Source organism: Gouania willdenowi, chromosome 16, assembly GCF_900634775.1.
Source record: "Gouania willdenowi chromosome 16, fGouWil2.1, whole genome shotgun sequence".
Taxonomy (NCBI): Eukaryota; Metazoa; Chordata; class Actinopteri; order Blenniiformes; family Gobiesocidae; genus Gouania; species Gouania willdenowi.
This window is the reverse complement of record NC_041059.1, coordinates 26,192,365-26,211,802: the sequence shown is the minus strand read 5'-3', so window position 1 is coordinate 26,211,802 and position 19,438 is coordinate 26,192,365. Positions and strand designations below refer to the sequence as shown.

The 19,438-nt window shown below is 38.2% G+C and overlaps 1 protein-coding gene across 1 annotated transcript; it reads left to right on the top strand.

Annotated features, from left to right (window-relative positions):
* The first annotated feature begins 2,585 nt into the window (after positions 1–2,585).
* Positions 2,586–16,292, top strand: trhra (thyrotropin-releasing hormone receptor a). The gene is made up of 2 exons (XM_028470549.1): positions 2,586–3,561; positions 15,852–16,292. The coding sequence occupies exons 1-2, from the start codon at positions 2,755–2,757 to the stop codon at positions 16,290–16,292; spliced, it is 1,248 nt and encodes a 415-aa protein (XP_028326350.1). The 5' UTR covers positions 2,586–2,754.
* The last annotated feature ends 3,146 nt before the right edge of the window (positions 16,293–19,438 follow it).

Here is a 19,438-nt window from a genome sequence, read left to right as displayed (position 1 = left end):
ACCAATCAGAGGAGTGTGAATGCAGTGCAGCAGAACGTGAAGCTGTCGACATGTCGTCCAAAAGACATGATGAGTCAGGAGTGAGCGAGAGACCAAAAAAAAGCCAAACATGATAAAGCTCTTGCTTCACCTGAAACCATGTGGCTGCTGAGAAGACTGTAAAAGGCACACGTGCATGTTCAGTTGTATTTGTGACTGAGATTTGTTTGTTTTTTTTACTTTCAGTTTGACGTTATTTTTAATTTAAAATGATTAATTAATTACCGGTTGATTTATTTATTTATTTATTTTTTATCACACAGCCAAACTACTGTATCAATACTTACAGTTAGATTGTAATACTAATAAATAGAAGTGATAGATCACCTTCATTAGATACACAAAATGTGTTCTCTGCATTTAACCCATCCCTGAGGAGCAGTGGGTTGCCACGGTGAAGCACCTGTGAATAATGGTGTGCACGATACAATTTGCATGTCACGATACGATACATCCTAATACAAAGCAATACAATATACATTGCGATATCAATAATTACAAATTTGGCCTTTATAAGTACAAAATGGAATCAAATACAATCTATTTCATTTTTTTTTTTTAAACTTGGGAGAACAAGTAAATGGTAAATAACTGTAAATCACGTACCAATATCAAAAACAAGTGGTGCCAATATGTTTATCAAACTGTCAAATTACATTTTTCAAAAAAGTTTAACTTTTACTTCTACAACAGATTCTGGTTCTGTTAAGTTCTTAAAATCTTAAAAAAAAAAAGGTCTGATGAGGTTCACTGACACCCAGCGACCAAGCGTTTACATGCTATGCATATGTTAGCGTAATATATATATATATTTTTTTTTTTTTTTGGTAAAAAACATGATTTAAAAAATTTATTTGGACATTTTTTGGCATCGATATGATAATCGTAGGGTGAAATGTTACAATATGTCACCAAATCAATTTTTTCTTACACCCTTATATGTATATAATAATTTATATTTACATGTATATAATGTATAAATTTATAAAGATAAATAATACCCTATCATTTCCACGTTAACAGAATCACAGAATGACCAATGAAAACTGTTGAACACGGAAATTGACAGAATGTGGATGAAAATGCTGCTCATCTTTATATGACATAAATCATTTAAAAAAAAACAATCCATGTCAGTTCAACTTATATCTACCATTGAATTGTATCTTACACAATATTTTAAAATACATTTTTGTTTAAATATGGCTTTCTTTTCTTCTTCTTATTTATTTATTTATTTTGTTCCCTCACAGGAGTTAAAAGTAATATTTTCTGGGGGAAAAAAAACAAAAAACTAATAAATTTTCTAAACAAAACGGAATAAAAAAATAATAATTTGGAAAATAAAATTGATTTCATAGGGCCCAATTTATACCTGGGGAGCAGTTAGGGTTAAGGTAATTGCTCAACATGATGGCCCAGGCCAGATAAATAATAGATTTCAAGTTGAATGCATGTTGTTATATGGCTTTTTACTGATAATACATGAGGAAAGGTGTGAATTGGGGGCTCAGGGATCTGAACTGGCCAAGGGCCCCAACTTGGTGAGGGACGGCCCTGCTTGAACAACTTGGGAAGCTTAAAAGGACACTTTCTGAGCCAGTAAACAACTAGCTTTATCTGGAAACCCTAACTGCATCTCTTTCTAAGGCAGGGGTCTACAACCTTTACTCTCAAAGGAGCCGTTTTGCCTCATCTCGCATGGATTAAAGTCCTTCCGGAGCCGAAAAAAAACCTTCTCAATGAAGACACTACAGTGTATAAAATTCAACACAGTTAAAATAATATCAAATAATTTCATAAGCTACAAAAAATAACTTGAATTTGAGAACACATGATCATCTTGGTCAACACATGTTAATTGCTAATTTCTTGCAAAACATAAAACATGCATATTTAGGCGGCATGTTGGCAATTAAATACATCTTTCCCCACACAAATACAATCTCTATATCCTTCTAAAATAGTCTTTTTGTTAGTTTAGTTATCTTACAAGGGATTTAAAACTTAAGGTTAGCTACAGGTGCAAGGACAGTTGATGGTCTGTAGAGGTTGTAGGAGTTGAAGTAGGAAGGTAGCAGAGTTATTGCACAATGTGATTTATTTTTAGGTTAACCAATTGTTTAATCGTAATTGTATTTGACGTTCATGTCACTAATCATCAACACCCTCTGTAAGAAAAAAACAATTCATTATTTCATTTTTTTTTTTTTTTTTTTTTAAATCGACAAAGAGCCATTGCAAAAGAGTCAAAGAGCCACATGAGGCTGCAGAGCCACAGGTTGCAGACCCCTGTTCTAAGGGATGCCATTTAAAACAAAGTTGTCTACCACATGGGGTTATTCTTAGTCAATATATTATACATTTATATACGATTTTCTTCCTTTTCTAGTGCAGGCAGCTGTGGTGAGGAGAGACATGGGCACAGCCTGTATGTTACACACTAACCTTTGAGCATCATTTTCTCCACCAATGGTGTTTAGTGTGAGGGATGTGGTTTGGAGTCCTTGGCATGGGAGGGCAGTGCGTCACAGGGAGACTGAGCTGTCTGCATCACCTCTGCAAACTTTACTGCTCCTCCTGGAAAACGGACTGGGAAGCTTTGCACCACTGACTGGAACTCACTGGGAGAAGAAAAACATGTTGAAGTTTGCAGAAAGGATCTCTGAACTTTTCACAGGTGTTGTGTGATTGTGACTGACTGCCTTTGTCACCATGGACAACCTCACCATGGGTAACTCGACTTTGGAGGAGAACACGTCGGGTCACCGTAACCAGACCCTGGGTGTGTGGACTGACTACACTTTTGAATATAAAGTGGTGAGTGTGTTCCTGGTGTCCCTGATCTGCGGGGTGGGGATCGTGGGGAACGTGATGGTGATCCTGGTGGTTCTGACCACCAAACACATGCGCACACCCACGAACTGCTACCTGCTCAGCCTGGCTGCGGCTGACCTGATGGTGCTGACCGCCGCCGGGTTACCCAACATCACAGACGCCCTGCACGGCCAGTGGGTGTACGGGTACGCGGGCTGCCTGGGCATCACATATTTCCAGTATTTGGGGATAAACGCGTCGTCCTGCTTCATCACCGCGTTCACCGTGGAGCGATACATCGCCATCTGCCACCCGATCAAATCCCAGTTCTTGTGCACTTTGTCCCGGGCGAAGAGGATCATCCTGCTGGTGTGGGCGCTCACCTCCGTCTACTGCGTCATGTGGTTGTTTCTGTCCGACACCACACGGTTGGTTTATGACAACGCGGTGCGTCTCAGCTGCGCCTACAAAGTGTCCAGGAGTCACTACCTGCCCATATACTTCACAGACTTCACCGTGTTCTACGTTCTGCCGCTGATGCTGGCCACGGTTCTCTACGGACTCATCGCACGGATCCTGTTCCTCAACCCGCTGCCCGCGGACCCCAAGGACGGTAGAGGCAACACGTGTTGTAAGGAGAGCGGCCGAGGAGGGAGGGTGACCGGGGGCAGCTCCAGCAGCAGCACCGCTGCCTCCCGCAGACAGGTGATCAGCATTTACATCACTGCTTCTCAAATGGTGGTACGTGTACCCCATTTGGGGGTCGCCAGATACCTTCAAGAAACTACACTGTATTCAAGAAACTATATTAACAATTTGAGCCGATTGAAACCCTTTTTCTGTAACTTCACCAAAACCAAACTTGCCTTATTTTAACCTATTTTCATCACGTTGTCTTGCCATATTTTTGCTCCTTGTAATTCATTTTTGCTACATCACTCCCATTTCGTCCACTTCAAAGCCTTTTCTGCACATTTTTTTACACTTTAAAGAAATTGTCAGCACTTATAAACCCTTTCCATCACTTTTCCCACCTAATGTCACATTATTGACCCATTATTTAGCCTCTTCTAACCGTATTTCATGCATGCATATTTTTGTCAATTTAACCACTTTCACGATTTGTCATGCCCATTATTTGACAGTTTAAACTAAATGTTTCTACTATTTTTTCTGTCACTTTTAAGCCAATATTGACACTTTGAAGCCCCCCTCCCCCCCCCCTTTTTTTAATTTTTTTAATTTTTTTTTTAACCATTTTTCTGTCAGTTTTTGGCCACTCTAATTTGCATCTTTTAACTAATTTCTGTGTTTTTTAGAATCCTATGTCACCACCTTTTCCACCATTTTTGGTCACTTTTAACCCATTTCATTTCTGATTAAAACAATGATTTACATTTTTAAGATGACTATATACTACAAGGTGCAAGTATTCTAGTGAACTTCCTGGATAATAGTGGATATTTTTTAGATAAATAAATAAATGTGGTTATTACAGATTCATATTCATGGGCCCCACACAGTTCTCCCCTTTATTCACGCTTATAGATGGCCCTGTCTCCACATGACTGTTTTTCAATGTTCATTTCTGTGTTCCACCACCTTCAGGTACAGTGGGGGTCCCTGGTCTCTGGCATCTTTATTTTGGGGGTCACGGGCTGAAAAGGTTGAGAGAAAACCACTGCTTTACATCACATGTGTCAATGTGGGATTTGGTTTGAATAAAAATAACCATGTCTATGGCTACATATAGATTTTTCACATTCCACAATGTGAGGCTTAAAGCACAAGTTGGTTCATCAAACTAATATTTTAAATTTTTAACTAGTGGTCTGATGTAAAAGGCACTTAAAAAAAATAAAAAAAATAAACAATCTCAAATATCGATTTTATTAACCACAGGTGCTAGAATTCATGAATGTGGATTAGTAATGCACAATATTATCAGCAGGTTATCGGTATCGACCAATGTAGAGTTGCACAATTGCACAAAACTGCACAAAATGACATTACAGAGTACAATCACAAGAGAAGAGGTGTAAAATATCGGCATATCAGATAATAGCCCAAAATCATCCAATGTCGTGCATCCATTATATGGATTGGTCACAAGTTCCAGCATCCCACAGGGGCAAGATGCTGGCAAGCTAATTGATTCCGTTGGTCAACTTAAAACATAATTTATGATAATCTAATCTTTGACTATGTCGACATTCCTTCACTCACTCACTCACTCACTCACGCATTGTTTAGTACAGCCTTCCTTTATCTTGTACTGGTTATAGTTAATGTCAGCATACTCATTAATTATCTCAGTCCAATTACAAACGTCATTAAACCACACTGATGATTTTGGACTAAGGGAGGAAATCAGAGTACAAAAACTGAATCAAAATTCGCCATCAAACTTAACAGTACATAAAAATGCCCTAAGCCCCACCCACTTAAAGAATTAGACGATATTAATGTAGTTCTTAACTGCCTAAATTGTACAAGAAGAATCGTTAATGCATTGGATACATCATACACACATAGACGTGCAGACCATCAATCGTTACTTTCATCACTCACATTCTTTTTTTTCACATGTAGGGCCTTTGATTTTTTGTGATCAACGTATGGAGAAAAAATGTAATTCACTCCCTGAAATGGAAATCACATTATTATTATTATTATTATTATTATTATTATTATTATTATTATTATTATTATTATTATTATTATTACCAAAAAAAAAAAAAAAATCAAATTGAAATATGATATAGGGAAAATACACTCGTATGCATGTTCTGGGACAATATCACGCAAATACTCATCTGTAAAGCTGCAGTATGTAGAATTGTGAGACTTGTATAGAAACAACCACGCCCCCCCCTCCCCTCCTTAGCCTATTGTCCCTTTATCGGTATCCTCGTGAATGTGCACAACTGTGGAGCTCTTAGCAACTTTTTCCTCAATACAGACTTGTGACAAATGTTGTTTCTTGTGTTATTGGAGAGATTTCTGCTGCTCAGACCCACGTTAATCCACATCCAAACTGCAAATCTTGTAAAAAATCTCACAAGATTTCAGCACCTGCATTAGCGCAAATAAAGCAGAGAAATAATAAATTGATAACAATAGTTCGCTTTATTAACCGCATTAGGCATGTTTGCCACGAACTTTGAAAGCCAGTAAGAGCATCTGATTAGGGAAAGCTGGTGAAAGGAAACAAAACAGAAATGGGTTAACTGATGCAGAAATGAGTAAACTCTCAAACTTCATTGAGAAAATTTTGAAACAGAAAATCAGAACCTCTACTTATATCTGCTGACTGTTCACACCAAGTCTAAGTTATTATGTGTTGAAGATTATTACCGTTGTTATTTCGTATGGTTAGCTTGGCACTCAAAAGCCGAAGTTAAGTTCTTTTTGCTTTAGTGAAGATGCTTTGTTTAAAACATCAGCTGCCATGTGATATATTGAGAGGATGAGGTAATTTTCCATCCAGGTTTTTCAAAGCAGACACATGGTTCTCAGTCCCCAAAGCTCAAACAGGATTAACCAACAAGGTCTATGGCTTTGCACTTTTTAATTTGCACCTGAAAAAATAGATCTGAAAGCAACGTCCAGAGCAAAAGGTTAAACTTGACTTTCAAGTATGTAAGTTACATTCTCAAGAAACAAAAAAGTACATTTTTTTCTTTCATTTTTACCAGCACTTAAATGTCTGTTTTACTTGAAGTAGTACCACTTTAAAGTATTCATAAGAGACTACAACATGTTTGGTTTTTAGGTATCCTCCAATTCTCTCACCTCCCTGTAAACACACAATCCTGTGGGAAAGGTGTCACGTTCCATTGTAGCAACAGTTTACAGCCTCAAAAAGGAATAACCCTAAAGAGTAGCACTCTTATTTTCATTTAATAACATTTTAATGATAGGTTTGCCTCATGTGCACATTTTGATCAGATATTCTTTGATTTGCTCCTTCATACTATGGAGTATATGGATCATCAGACTATTACTCTGTGTGGTTAGTTCCCTTCAAAGTCAGTTTAACTCAGAAAAGATGACAGATACAGTAGGTAGGAATCTACACTATATTTAGTATTTCTATGAAGATTTTGTTAGAAGCTGAAGAGAACTGAGCATTTTGTTGATAAGATCCATGGAGTAATTACTGCCAGAGTCGGGGGGTGGGGTGCCCTGAGGCGGCTGTAGTCTTTATCCGATAGTCACATCAGCTAAGCACAAGTCAAACAGGCTTTTGGCTTTAAACTCAACCAGGATTTGTTCTAACACCGTCCTGCAAGCACTGCATCACATGCGTCTCTGCTGGTTTGGATTAACGGCTCATTGTTGGCAAAAACAAAAATTTGTTGCATTCATCATGTACCCTACAGCAGTGGCGCTGCCAGGATTCAATTTTATAGTACGCACATACCTCTATGGTTACTAAGGCACAGTGGGTAAGAAGGCGTCCTTGGGAGTGATAGGTTGGTGGTTCGAATTCAAGCTCAGTCTTGTTTTTTATGATGTCTTTTTTGGACTGGCGACGAGGGATGTATATTGATAAGGATTTGAGCGATTTTGATGTGTATCGATTCCTGCTTGTGGATCCGTTTTTTTTTTTATCGATTCTCTTATCGATTCCCAAATAGGCTGAAAAAGAAGTAGTACATGAGTACAGAAAAGAATACAACCCGGTTTATTAAAATAAATATCAGGTTTATTCATATAAATCTTAATTATTCACTGCTGAGAATAAACAATACTGAAATGAGTAAAATGAGTCTACAAGTCAAGTGGCTATTGGCTTAGGATAATAAATTAACCTTATTTTTATCATTATCACACAACGTTAGCCAATATATAAATCCATTAACTGCAGAAACCAACAGGCTGCTTTTATTGTGAAATATACAGGTATGCTACTACATCCTGTCACTGAATTAGCTTAATTGAACAGCAGCCTGAGTAACAACACTACACACTAACCACTATGAATTACTGCTCAATCATGAACCATCCTAACACTATGTTATAAGTGCATAAAGAAATATGCTTTTAACTAGACATGACATATGTAGAACTGACGTCAGGTGCTCTATCATGAACACACACTTACCGCGTTTGTTTACAGTGGCAATAGCAGAATTGTAAAGGGTTTTTGTTAGCGAGTCCAAAAAATCGCTAACAAAGACTAAGAACCGGTTCCCAAATGAAACCGGTTAACGATGCGCATCCCTACTGGCGACTACATGACATAAAAAAATCAATATAAATGAGATGTGATCTTTGCTCAATTGATGATGGCTTTTTATCGCGCTCGTGCACGTAAATAACCCAAGGTTTACATACTCAGAGTTGACTGACCCACTTCATACCAGCTGTAATGGAATCAGGTAGCCAGAGTTTCCCATCGCGGGGTATGTTGACTAAGAGTTTATGGATAGACTCAGAGTTTGTTGAACCTCCTCTCTGAAATACACCTCAGATGTGCGGCCCGCCATTCGCAAACAAGCCACAAGAACGCTCCGCTCCGAGTAGTAATGCTGTCACCCGGTTCAGCACCGTGAACAGCTGCCAGCGCATGAAGCGGCAGTGCGCACGGTAGAACAAACGAAAAAACAACATCAACAAGAAACGATTCTAGTCAATTCCATAACTCAAAGTATATTTTTACTCAACGGAAAAAATGAAAATCAGTTACGTTTTACAGCAGAGGATGGTAACAGCGCGCAGAATCACAGATTATTACAGCCCAGCAAAACGTAAAAAAAAACCTTCAAAGAATTTGTACTCACAGTGCGTACAGGATTTTGCCTGGCGGCGCCACTGCTACAAGAGGTGACAAGAAACAAAAAACATTTCAACTCTCAATGCTTGAAAGAATGAGTGACTCTGACAGTTGTGACTGCTAAAAACCAGACTTAGTTTATTTCCATTCATGCTTCCAAATCCAGATTTTACCTCATCATGCCAAGCTTTTGATTGGTAGCCACATTATGATAGTCCTTCACTGAAAGCTCATCGGCAGAACCTCAATAAAATATGTACAACTGATTAAACTACAAATGGAGTAGAGTTACACTTTATATACTAGACATAGGCAACTGGTGGCTCGGGGGCCACATGCAGCCCTGGGTTTAGATTTGTGCTGCCCTCAGAATTACTCCAAAAACACCCAAAAATATGGAAAACTACACAAATACATCTACCGATCCTTTGCACGTGCACTTGTGCTCATAATGCTGCATCTTAAATTCCCCAAGCTTGATTCCATGTGAGATTGCTACATTCAGTTCTTCCAACTCTCCCAGCATGATATAATCATAAAACCCTGCTGATTTATTGCGTCACTGATTATGGCACTGACTTAGTCAAACTAGGCCGATCCAAACTACAGTAAATACAGGAACATTATTCAGATGGCTGCCACCTCTGAACCTGTTAAAATGGAGTAGTTTCTTGCCACTGTCGCTAAATGCTTATTCATGTGGATCTTGTTGGGTTCTTTCTTTCTTATTATGAATTTCATATTTTGATAAGCACATTGAGATGACTGTTGTAATTTGCGCTATACAAATAGAGTTGAATTGAATAATATAGGAGGCAGCAGAACAAACTTCATGGCTATACAAATTCAATTCATACCTATTGTAGGGCCCTATGAAATCCATTTGATGTTTTTCCAAATTCCATTTTTTCCACTTTAATTTTTTAAATTCCGTTTTTTTTTTTTTTAGAAATATTCATAGTTTTTTAAAGAAAATATTAGTTTTTAACTCCTGTGAGGAAACAACATAAATAATAATAAAAACACTCATAATTATACAAAAAAGTATGTAAAAATTAAAGTACACACAATTAAAAGGTAGATATAAGTTGTAGTGTCATGGATTATTCTGGCTTCTCCTTTTTAATTATTTATATGTCATATAAAGATGTATAAGAACAGCATTAATGTCACCTGATTTCCTCTCAGGGATCAGTGGTTTACTGAATTTGAGCAGGTTTAATGATTAAGTTCTGATCAACTCAGTTTAAATTAACCTCATTTAATAAGCGGATTCGGCATCTCGCTGCGTGCAAAGCATGCTGGTCCGGGTCAAAGGTCAGGACTACCCAGCTCCCGCCTAGCTCGTATCATAAAACGTAAACATCGCCGAGTCTGACAAAGATATTGAATATTTTGAGCGTCGTAAAGTGGATGTTTTAAAAGAATATTGTAAGAGACGTGGACACGTTGTTACTGGGAAGAGGAAGAAAGAACTGGTGGCCCTCGCTTGGGCATTGTCATTTCAAAAAGCGCCTATAGTTTTGACAAAACAGCAGGAACGAGAGGCTGTCAACCTTGATTATAAATCTCTGCTCGAGATCGATGTTGACAGTTGATCCTGGGGGGATCGGGCATATTGTGGCGAGAAAGAAAAGGACGCCAACAAACCCCCGAAACCTGCTGGGTGAGAGACACCTCTCTAACATGTACACCACAATATAATATTTATATACTAGTTTACTAGTTAGCTTTAATGTAGTACAGTATATGTCAAACTTACTGATTTAATCCATTCGGCACGACGTTCTGGATCTTTTCTTTCAGTAGGAAATGGGATGAGTACGTATGGCGGGTCGCATATACATCGTGAGGTTCCTTTATTGCACTCGTGAACGGGGCAAAACTCTTTCATCCACGTATTAAGCCCACGTGTACCGTTGGAACAGCCACGCACTGAACAATGGGACCCTGGCATATTGCCTTAAAACGACCTTAAGCAAAGTAAATGCCTAAAAGTCAGTATAAGTAGCCGGTTGTTCCGCTAGACAGGGGCTTTGTTGACACGCTGGGTAGTCGTGAACTCTGACCCGGATATATTGACCCGGGAATCGCGCATGCGTACTGATAATGCTGATTTGGCGTATTGATCCTATCTTCTGTATAATGTGGAATTTGACGTTGACTAGATGTTGCACTTAGTTACTTTAGTCCCCCATAGTCAGGACGAAAGTAACACCATGCAATACACTGAAGTTAAAAAACAAAAGAAAACAAAACATCTTTTTTAGGAAAACAACAAAACAAAACAATTTAGTAATTCATTATTTCAACATGCATTTTACTGTAGCTCTGATGAGATGTTGGAATGTAACATTCTAACGTTGAGGTAGCTTGCTGACTGTGAATGTGAACCTATGAGTCACGGACAAAAAGCTGGAATAAAAAGAACTAAAAGACGACACGGACTGAGTCATTCTTAGTTAGCCAGGCATAACAGTTCGAACACTGAGCAGGTGAAGAGGATTAAAGCTGATCGCATTTTCACGGAGCGCTGCTGCACTACACGAAACACAGACTGAGCTTTACAGGCACAGCCAAGTTAACGTGCACTGGAGATTTTGTATTTTAGGAGTCAGTGCTGATTTGTGCTGTTTTAGACGGTGTTTGTGGTGGTTTAAGATGAGTTTAATGCCGCCAGGACAGGAGGAGAGAGGCCTAATAAGCGGTCCCCGGAAACATTTCCCCATAAAAAACGTTCTTTGCACCACGGTGACGGCGGTTCATGCCGATTTTGTCCATTTCCTCGTTTAAACGTTTTTATTGGTCGATTCCATGATTCCGTCCGCGATTCCGTTAACGCGGATTTTATAGGGCCCTACTATTGCAATCTGTATTCAAGCTTCTTATTCCCACGATTGAGCTTTCTGTGGGGAGTTTGCATGTTCTCCCCGTGCTTGTGTGGTATTCCACGGTTGAACAAAAGAATTCTGATCTATAATGTCCTTGTTCAGCTCAACGCTGCTTTTTGTTCATCAATAAATCAATTCAATTCATCTTTATTCCGGACTCGTAGGCCATTGAAAATGAAATAAAAGGACTAGACAAACAATTAAGACAGTTAAAACATGTTGCACTCCTATTTATATTTGTGAGACACAATTATTTCATTTTCAGACATGTTTACTCTGCATTGTCTGTAAACGTCTTCATCATCTGACATGTCCTCATTGATGATGATTGATGACAAAAGTTCGGAAATGTCATGTTCTTATCTTGCTTGGTTTTACAAATCATAACCATACTCTTTGAACTATTGTACTTAAAGTCATGCTCCAGACCATTGGGTGAACAGATACTGAGCAGCTACTGTAGACCAGCCGTACTTGGGCTAAATAGGACTAAATCATCTGCATACAAAAAAATGATTGAGAACAATACTTCTAGTGACACAGCCTGTTACAGGCTCTGAGTTTAGTCAACAGTTCATCTAATTACAGGTTAAATAACACTGGGTACAGTACACCCCCCCGTCTGACCCCATTGCTCACTTTAAAAGAGCCAGATACACTGTTCCCCCATTTAATCTGCACTGTTTGCAGCGCGTACCAGTATGCTAAAAAACACAGGATAGTTTTCTATGATTTATCCTGTCGAATGCTTTAGAAGCTTCCAAAAAGCGCATAAAGACAGATGAGTTCTGTCTGCTATATTTAGCAATTCTCTCTTTAAGAGCATATACAGTATATACATGTACATATACATGTGCCTAACATGGGCTTAAATCTAAACTGATTATCTGTAGATCTCACAAATTTTAGAATCCTGTCAAGGACAGTTTGAATGATTGGACACTACACTAGCCAGGGCTATGGGTTTGTGATTGTTTCACCTGCCAACATTCCCAGTTTTGTTTTTAATAACTGGAACTAATAACATACTGTAGTTAATAGAGTCTGGTATAAAACCATGCACAAGAAAAGCTGTGAAACACATAGAAAGCATGGGGCGAGACTCACACTTATAAACTTTAGGTACTCAGATGAGATACCATCCAATCCTGTACTGTTGTTATTAGACAAATTGATTATTGCCTTAAAGACCTCATTTGCCGTAATTACGTCAACATTGTCAACATTATTCACAGTATAGGACTCACTCGGAACACAATTAAACAAACTGCTGTATTACTGCCTCATTAGTTCTAAAATGTTCTCAGTACCAGAGGGGTGTGTATTGCCTGGCATCTGGCGATACGATTCATATTCCGATACATACGTCACGATACAATACAATATATCCCGACATTAAAGTATAAGGCGATTATTGCGATTTTTTAAAATACATATATATATATATATATATATATATATACTGTATATATGACTTAAGAAACCACTAATCTGTAAATGTGTACACCTTCATGAGAACATTATGTATGAAATATATTTTATTGGCATATTTTACACTCAAAACATTGACTTTAATATGCCATGTGCCAACAACTTAAAATAAAAAAAAATAACCAACAATCTGCCTGTGGCTTTTAAACCAACTTTGGCTTTTAGTGCAACTTAACTGAGGTTTATGCCTAGAACAACAAATAAATGCAGAAAGTTAGTACTTTCTTTTTAGATTTCATTGAAAAAACACAAGCTGGTCAACATGCCCAGGTTTCAGAGCACTTCTTTGTGCAGTTACAATGCCTCCTGCAGTGGAAAAGACTTTCCTGGTTAAATATCTCTGACTCGATTTATTTCAGCACCCCTAAGGCACCATCCACTACACAGGGCAGAGGTGTTTTACTAGAAGTCATACCTTTCACTTCCTTCCAAACGTCGTATGTATTGTTACAGGAGAGTCTCCTGGCTATAAAATCAGCTCTCAACACTCTCTCATTTTTACTGATGTAACGCACAGCTTATTTATACTGGGCATTAGTGAGCCTTTTCTGTTATATATGTTATGTTTCATATGGAGGTTTTCCAGCCAGTATCCATTCTGCAGAAGCCTCCAGAGCTCTAGTTAAAAAATCAGCCACATAGTCATTCCACCCTGGCCTTAGTGTCTTTTTAGATTCCGATCTTTGAAGGGCTTTACTTGACTCATCCAACACTTTAACAACATCCTCATTCATAGAACAGATGACAGATTTGTGATCAGAATTTTTGCAGTTACCCTCTCTGCACATTACAGCCTCCTTTGGCAGATAGATATTACTTAATAGAGTGAAAGACAACTCCAATCAATGTGGGATGTACCACTTTCAATTTTGTGACTTTCTGTCAGGGGTAGAAAATGGCAACTTATTTGCATCCCAAATGGAATGTGGTCAGTAGTTAAAAATTTACAATACATTTTTATATTCGCATCTGCTGTAAATATGCAGTGGTCCAACCAAGAGGTTGTATGCCACGCCTCAATATCAACCTATTTTCCTCACAAAATTGGTCCAGATGGCCTGCAAATAAGGATTTACTGTCTGTAATTCATGTCACCAACAACAAATACAATTTAGAGGCTTTGATTTACCATTTCAGAGTTTATCCATTTCTGCCTCAGTTTACCTTTTTTTAATAATGCTTCCGCTTCCACCGCGACCCTGTGAGACAGGAGCAAGTGGGTTTGAAAATGGATGGATGGATGGAGGTTTTCGTTTCATCGAATTGAAATTGAATTGAAATTGAATTGAAATTGAATTGAAATTGATTTGAAATTGAATTGAAATCCTTTATTGTCATTATACACAGTACAATGACATTTAAAATGCAGTTCCATAAAAGCGCACACAACATTATAAAAGACTACACAATAAATACTCGGGGTGTCCTGATCCAATATTGATATCGGATATCGGTCCAATATCAGCCAGAAAACAAATATTTATTTTATCGGACTGCATCTAAAATCTCCGATATATATTTTATTATTATTCAATTTTAGAACACTGTAGATATTATGTTGAAGGTTAAAATGTATGTAACCAAATGGTTAATAATAAATGGGTCAGTGTTTCTCATCCCTACTGTTGCTGACTATTGTTCTTTGTTTGAGTGACATCACTTGATCAAACCTTTTCTAACATTCCACACTACAAAATAAGTCATAAAAGTACGTATGATTTGTGCTGATATCGTATTGCACGGGTGCCCAAACCTGGTCCTCAAGGGCCACTATCCAGCATGTTTTAGATGTTTCCCTCTTCCAACACACCTGATTGAAATGACCAGGATCGTTATCAGGCTTCTGCAGAGCTTGATGATGAGTTAATCATTTGAATAATAATAATTTCATCTTTTCATTAACGTTTTTTTTTTTTTTTGTCCTTTTTTATGTGATGTGTTCTCGTTTGCAGTCATTGTTCCTGTTGTTACTCCTCCTCACTGTCCTTTTTTTCCGTATCTCCTCGAGCTTTCTTTTCCAGTCATTGTTTACGTTCCTCCAACTCTCCAAACGAAAAGTTCTTCTTCTCTCGGAGTACCTTCATATCCTCTGAAAGTCGCCTCAGCATATGATGCATCAGAAAGGCACATGCACATACACATACCCCCATCATTAGCAGGCCATGTTGTAAATAAGACTTGTCTTTAACTGTGTTTGTCTTATTTTTTAATAAAGGTGTTTATTTAATAAATTGTTGTTACTTGGAAATGTTTTGTTGGTAGTATTTAGAAAAAAAAAAAGAAAAAAACCCCTTACTTAAAAGTCTTTTGAAGTGTTCTTGTTTGACACTGCCATAACACTAGCTTTGTTATGGACTTAACACTTTTAAAAAATAAAAAAAAATGTATTTTTGGTTGAACATTTGCAACCCCAAGTTGTTGCACTTTTATTTTTATTTCAGTTGAGTTTAAGAAAAAGATAATACACTTTTTTTTTTTTTTAGAGATAATGTGATAAATCAAGTAAATTTTGAGTTAGTAATGAGCTAATCACAAGAACAACAGTATTTTATAGCATTTAGAAAAGTTATTTGTATATAAAGGATGAATTGACATTTTTTAATCCTGATATTTTAGGTGTAAGGTCATTCTTAAGGGATGTTTAGGCATTTTTTGCAAACAGATGCTAAACTAAAGCAGTCACAAAAGAAACTGGTTAATGGTGTTATTAGGCCTCTGTTCGTCAGAAATGAGTAAAATCAGGCTGTACTAATGCATCATATTCTCTCCTGATGGAGACGACCCACAATCTTTTTTCTCTTGTAATATTTTTGACTTTTTCTTCCACCTAGGTAACAAAGATGCTAGCTGTGGTGGTGATCATCTTCGCCCTGCTGTGGATGCCCTACCGTACCTTAGTAGTGGTCAACTCTTTCCTCGACAAGGCCTACCTCGATACCTGGTTCCTTCTTTTCTGCCGCCTCTGCATCTACCTTAACAGCGCTATCAACCCCATTATTTACAACGCGATGTCTCAGAAGTTTCGCTCTGCATTTAAAAAGTTGTGTCGCTGCGGCCCCCAGCGCATCGAGAAACCCGCTTCCTACAGTATAGCGCTAACCTACAGCGTCATCAAGGAGACGTCCAACGGGGAAAGTCCGGATCACTTTACTACAGAAATAGATGAGCTGCATTCTCCCACCAATAAGTATTTACCTGCTAGCATCCTGCCGTGCGCAAAGACAATACCACATGAAACAATTTCCATGTTGGACAGAGACGTCAAAATCTGAAAAAAGACAAACTGGACAGTCACCTATTTTTTCTGTTTACTCTCCTAAATGATTAACTTTACATTTAAATATATTTAAAAATGTAAGCTGCTTTGTAATATCAATTCTATAGCCTTCTGTACAAAGTCTGTGTGGGAATAGACACATCGCACCCCGAAACCGTCACTGTACATGACAAAACACAGATTATTCTCTAAATGTTATTCCAAGGAGGCTCTTAGTGGTGCAGTGTTCACTGTTGGTTTCCAAATTGGTCACAAGAGTGACTTTGAATGTTTGTTTTTATGAATGTACATTGCAAATATGTATTACAAAGGTAAGGTTTACTATCTTTGCCCAAAGACGGGTCTCCTGGATAAATGTTGAAGCACAGAGAAAGAGCATAGTGTTTGCGTTCAACCTTAAACAGCTTTCTGCTTTTTTTCAACAAAGAAAGGAAACTATGCGGAAATTAGGATGATTCTGATTGGCTAAGCCAAGCCTAAGTCATGTTCATCTGTGTCTATTTAGCTCAGTTACTCATTCAATTTCCTCTGGAATTGGTCATAACAAAAGAGTAACTAAACCCCGAGGTTTGTTTGACAATGCGTCTTGGCTGGAAATTCCAAAAATGCTTTGATTATGGGTTGGAGCAGTTAAGTAACACAGTCTGTTCTTTGGAGATTCTGAAGGATAATCTATGCTATGCCAATTACCAACCCAACACTCACTATACCTTTCTATTCACAATTATCTCAATCCAACCTACTCACAGATTGTAGAGTCCACAGGTGATAGTTTTTATAGGAGGGGCGGGGCCAACAGTGCTGGTTAGTGACATAAGAAGTCACCAAAAGGTCATTGACCTCCATCTCAGCCAATAGCAAAATTTGATTGTATTAGCTGGGTTTCAACCAATAGAGAGCTGTCAAAAAATGGGAAAAATTAAATACTTTGACAAAAATGTCATGAGTTGGACAAGAATCAATCAAGGACAACTTCATACCCAATACATTTCAGGAGATAAAAGTGGTTTGGAGTTTAGTTTTTTCTTTTTGTTACTGGTTAAGGTAAGCATTCAATCTATCAGGATTTATGGATGTACATTTGGGCAAAATAGTATTTGGCAGCCACCAGATTGTGCAAGTTTTCCCACCTAAAAATATGAGAGTCTGTAATTTTCAATATAGGTACACTTCAACTGTGAGAAACAGATTGTCAAAAAAAAAAAAAAAAATCCAGGAAATCACATGTATGTATGATTTCTAAAGAAGTTATTTGTAAATTCTTGCATAAAATCAGTATTTGGCACATACAAACAAGGTAGAGTTCTGTCTCTCACAGACTTGTTACTTGTTCTTTAGCTCTTCTATCCTCGACTCGTTACCTGTATGAATGGCACCTGTTTGAACTCGTTATCTGTATGAAAGACACCTGTCCACACCTTCAAACAGTCACACTCCAACCTTTACCATGGCCAAGACCAGAGAGATAGATCTACAGAAATCTCTTTGGCTGCCTTTGTTTGACCACTGTTGGGAATCATGAGGTGTTTTCACTAATGTGAGGCATACAGTATATTATGGAAAGTAGCGCAAATGTTGCTGCTTACATTTGAAACCAGGGGGTAGCATTTAAAGCACGTCAGTCCACATTAACCATGTGGGTCACCCTCAGGCCTTTTCTAACAGGAGCGCTATAGACCCTTTGATTGTTTGTAAACATTGTGACGTATTTTGTTGGGTGGGGCTTAACCTGGAGGCAAACCACGGTAGATGACTTACCCGCTCTGTTGGACAATAGCGAGCAATGTAACAACGTGGCGGCCATCTTACCTCAGACAGCTGGCCCCGCTTATTACGTCGATGTCAATGGTGCATGTACTATTTAAATAACCCTAACTTGCTGAATTTTCAACCAATTTTCTAACAGCAAGCATGTACAAGCATCCTGTGTCATACCTACGTATAATAAGGTTTGTAATATGGCAAACTCTTTGTAAATCCATCAATATTTAATCGAGTTGAGGGTATTTTTGTTTAAGCTGATCACTCACCTTCCAACAGCTACCGTAGAGCGTGTCAGAATGTCAGAACTTCAGTTGTCTGAGGTAAGATGGACGCTGTTGAGCTACTCTGGTGAATCCTGTTTGAGTCATAGTGTTTATATATATATATATATATATATATATATATATATATATATATATATGCTTTAGCGTTTCCTGTTTTTGCCTCCAGCCATGTCAATCGTGACGTGGGCCATTAGGGGGTCTATAGTCACCAATGAGCTACGTCTAAAATGTGATTTACGTGCCAGGCTTCAAACTCACAAAGATAAATACAGGTGACAGATGTAATCAGAGCCTTAATAGCTGCTGCACTCGATACGTCCTTGTGATAAATTAACTCTCTTTAAATGGTAATTTTCACTGAAACATTGTGACAAAGGTGTTTAAGTATTGCAGATAGGATTGTGTTGAAGATGCTGCTGATTTGGTGTTTAGATTGCGAAGAAGACGTTTTTAAAGTAAACCAAAAAAGCGGGTTTTTTATAAAATCTTGCATAACTGGCATCTGTGAAAAATGTTTTTATGAGTTAAACGTAGCTAGGGGCTTGTAAAATAGTAATGATTTTCTAGGTAATGTTTCAGAATGTATTTATTTAATATTTATCTTACCAGGAACTCTTGTTGAGATTTGATTTCCAACAGAAATCTGGGTACAACTAACGTTTACAAATAGCAGACACATGCATGAATAAGGTGTCATCAAGGCTGTCATTAAGTGTCGTTTGCTAAATTACGACACCTTTGGAGCTATGTTGGCACTTTTTGAGTTAGGTGACAGGATCTAGTGGGGTTAGGTAGGGTTCGGGGTTAGTCATAGAGTGGGGTGTCCAGTAACCAAAAGGTTGGGGGTTCAAATCCATCTCTAGCCAAGTCATTGTCGCTGTGCCCTTGGGCAAGGCACTTTACCCCCATTGCCTTGTATGAATGGGTATGAATTGTGCATGGATGTTGGTGGTGGTCAGAGGGGGCTTGTGAAATGGCAGCCACGCCCCAGGGCAACTGTGGCTACATTGTAGCTTACTACCACAGGTATGACTGACGTGAGTGACTGGTGCGAATGAATAATGGTTTCTGTACGCGCTTTGAGTCTCCTTGA

Excerpts from the sequence above, each read along its gene's own strand:
- trhra (XM_028470549.1), top strand. The coding sequence starts at position 2,755 with ATGGACAACCTCACCATGGGTAACTCGACTTTGGAGGAGAACACGTCG. Across the intron at positions 3,562-15,851 it reads CCGCTGCCTCCCGCAGACAG|GTAACAAAGATGCTAGCTGT; the intron begins GTGATCAGCATT and ends TCTTCCACCTAG.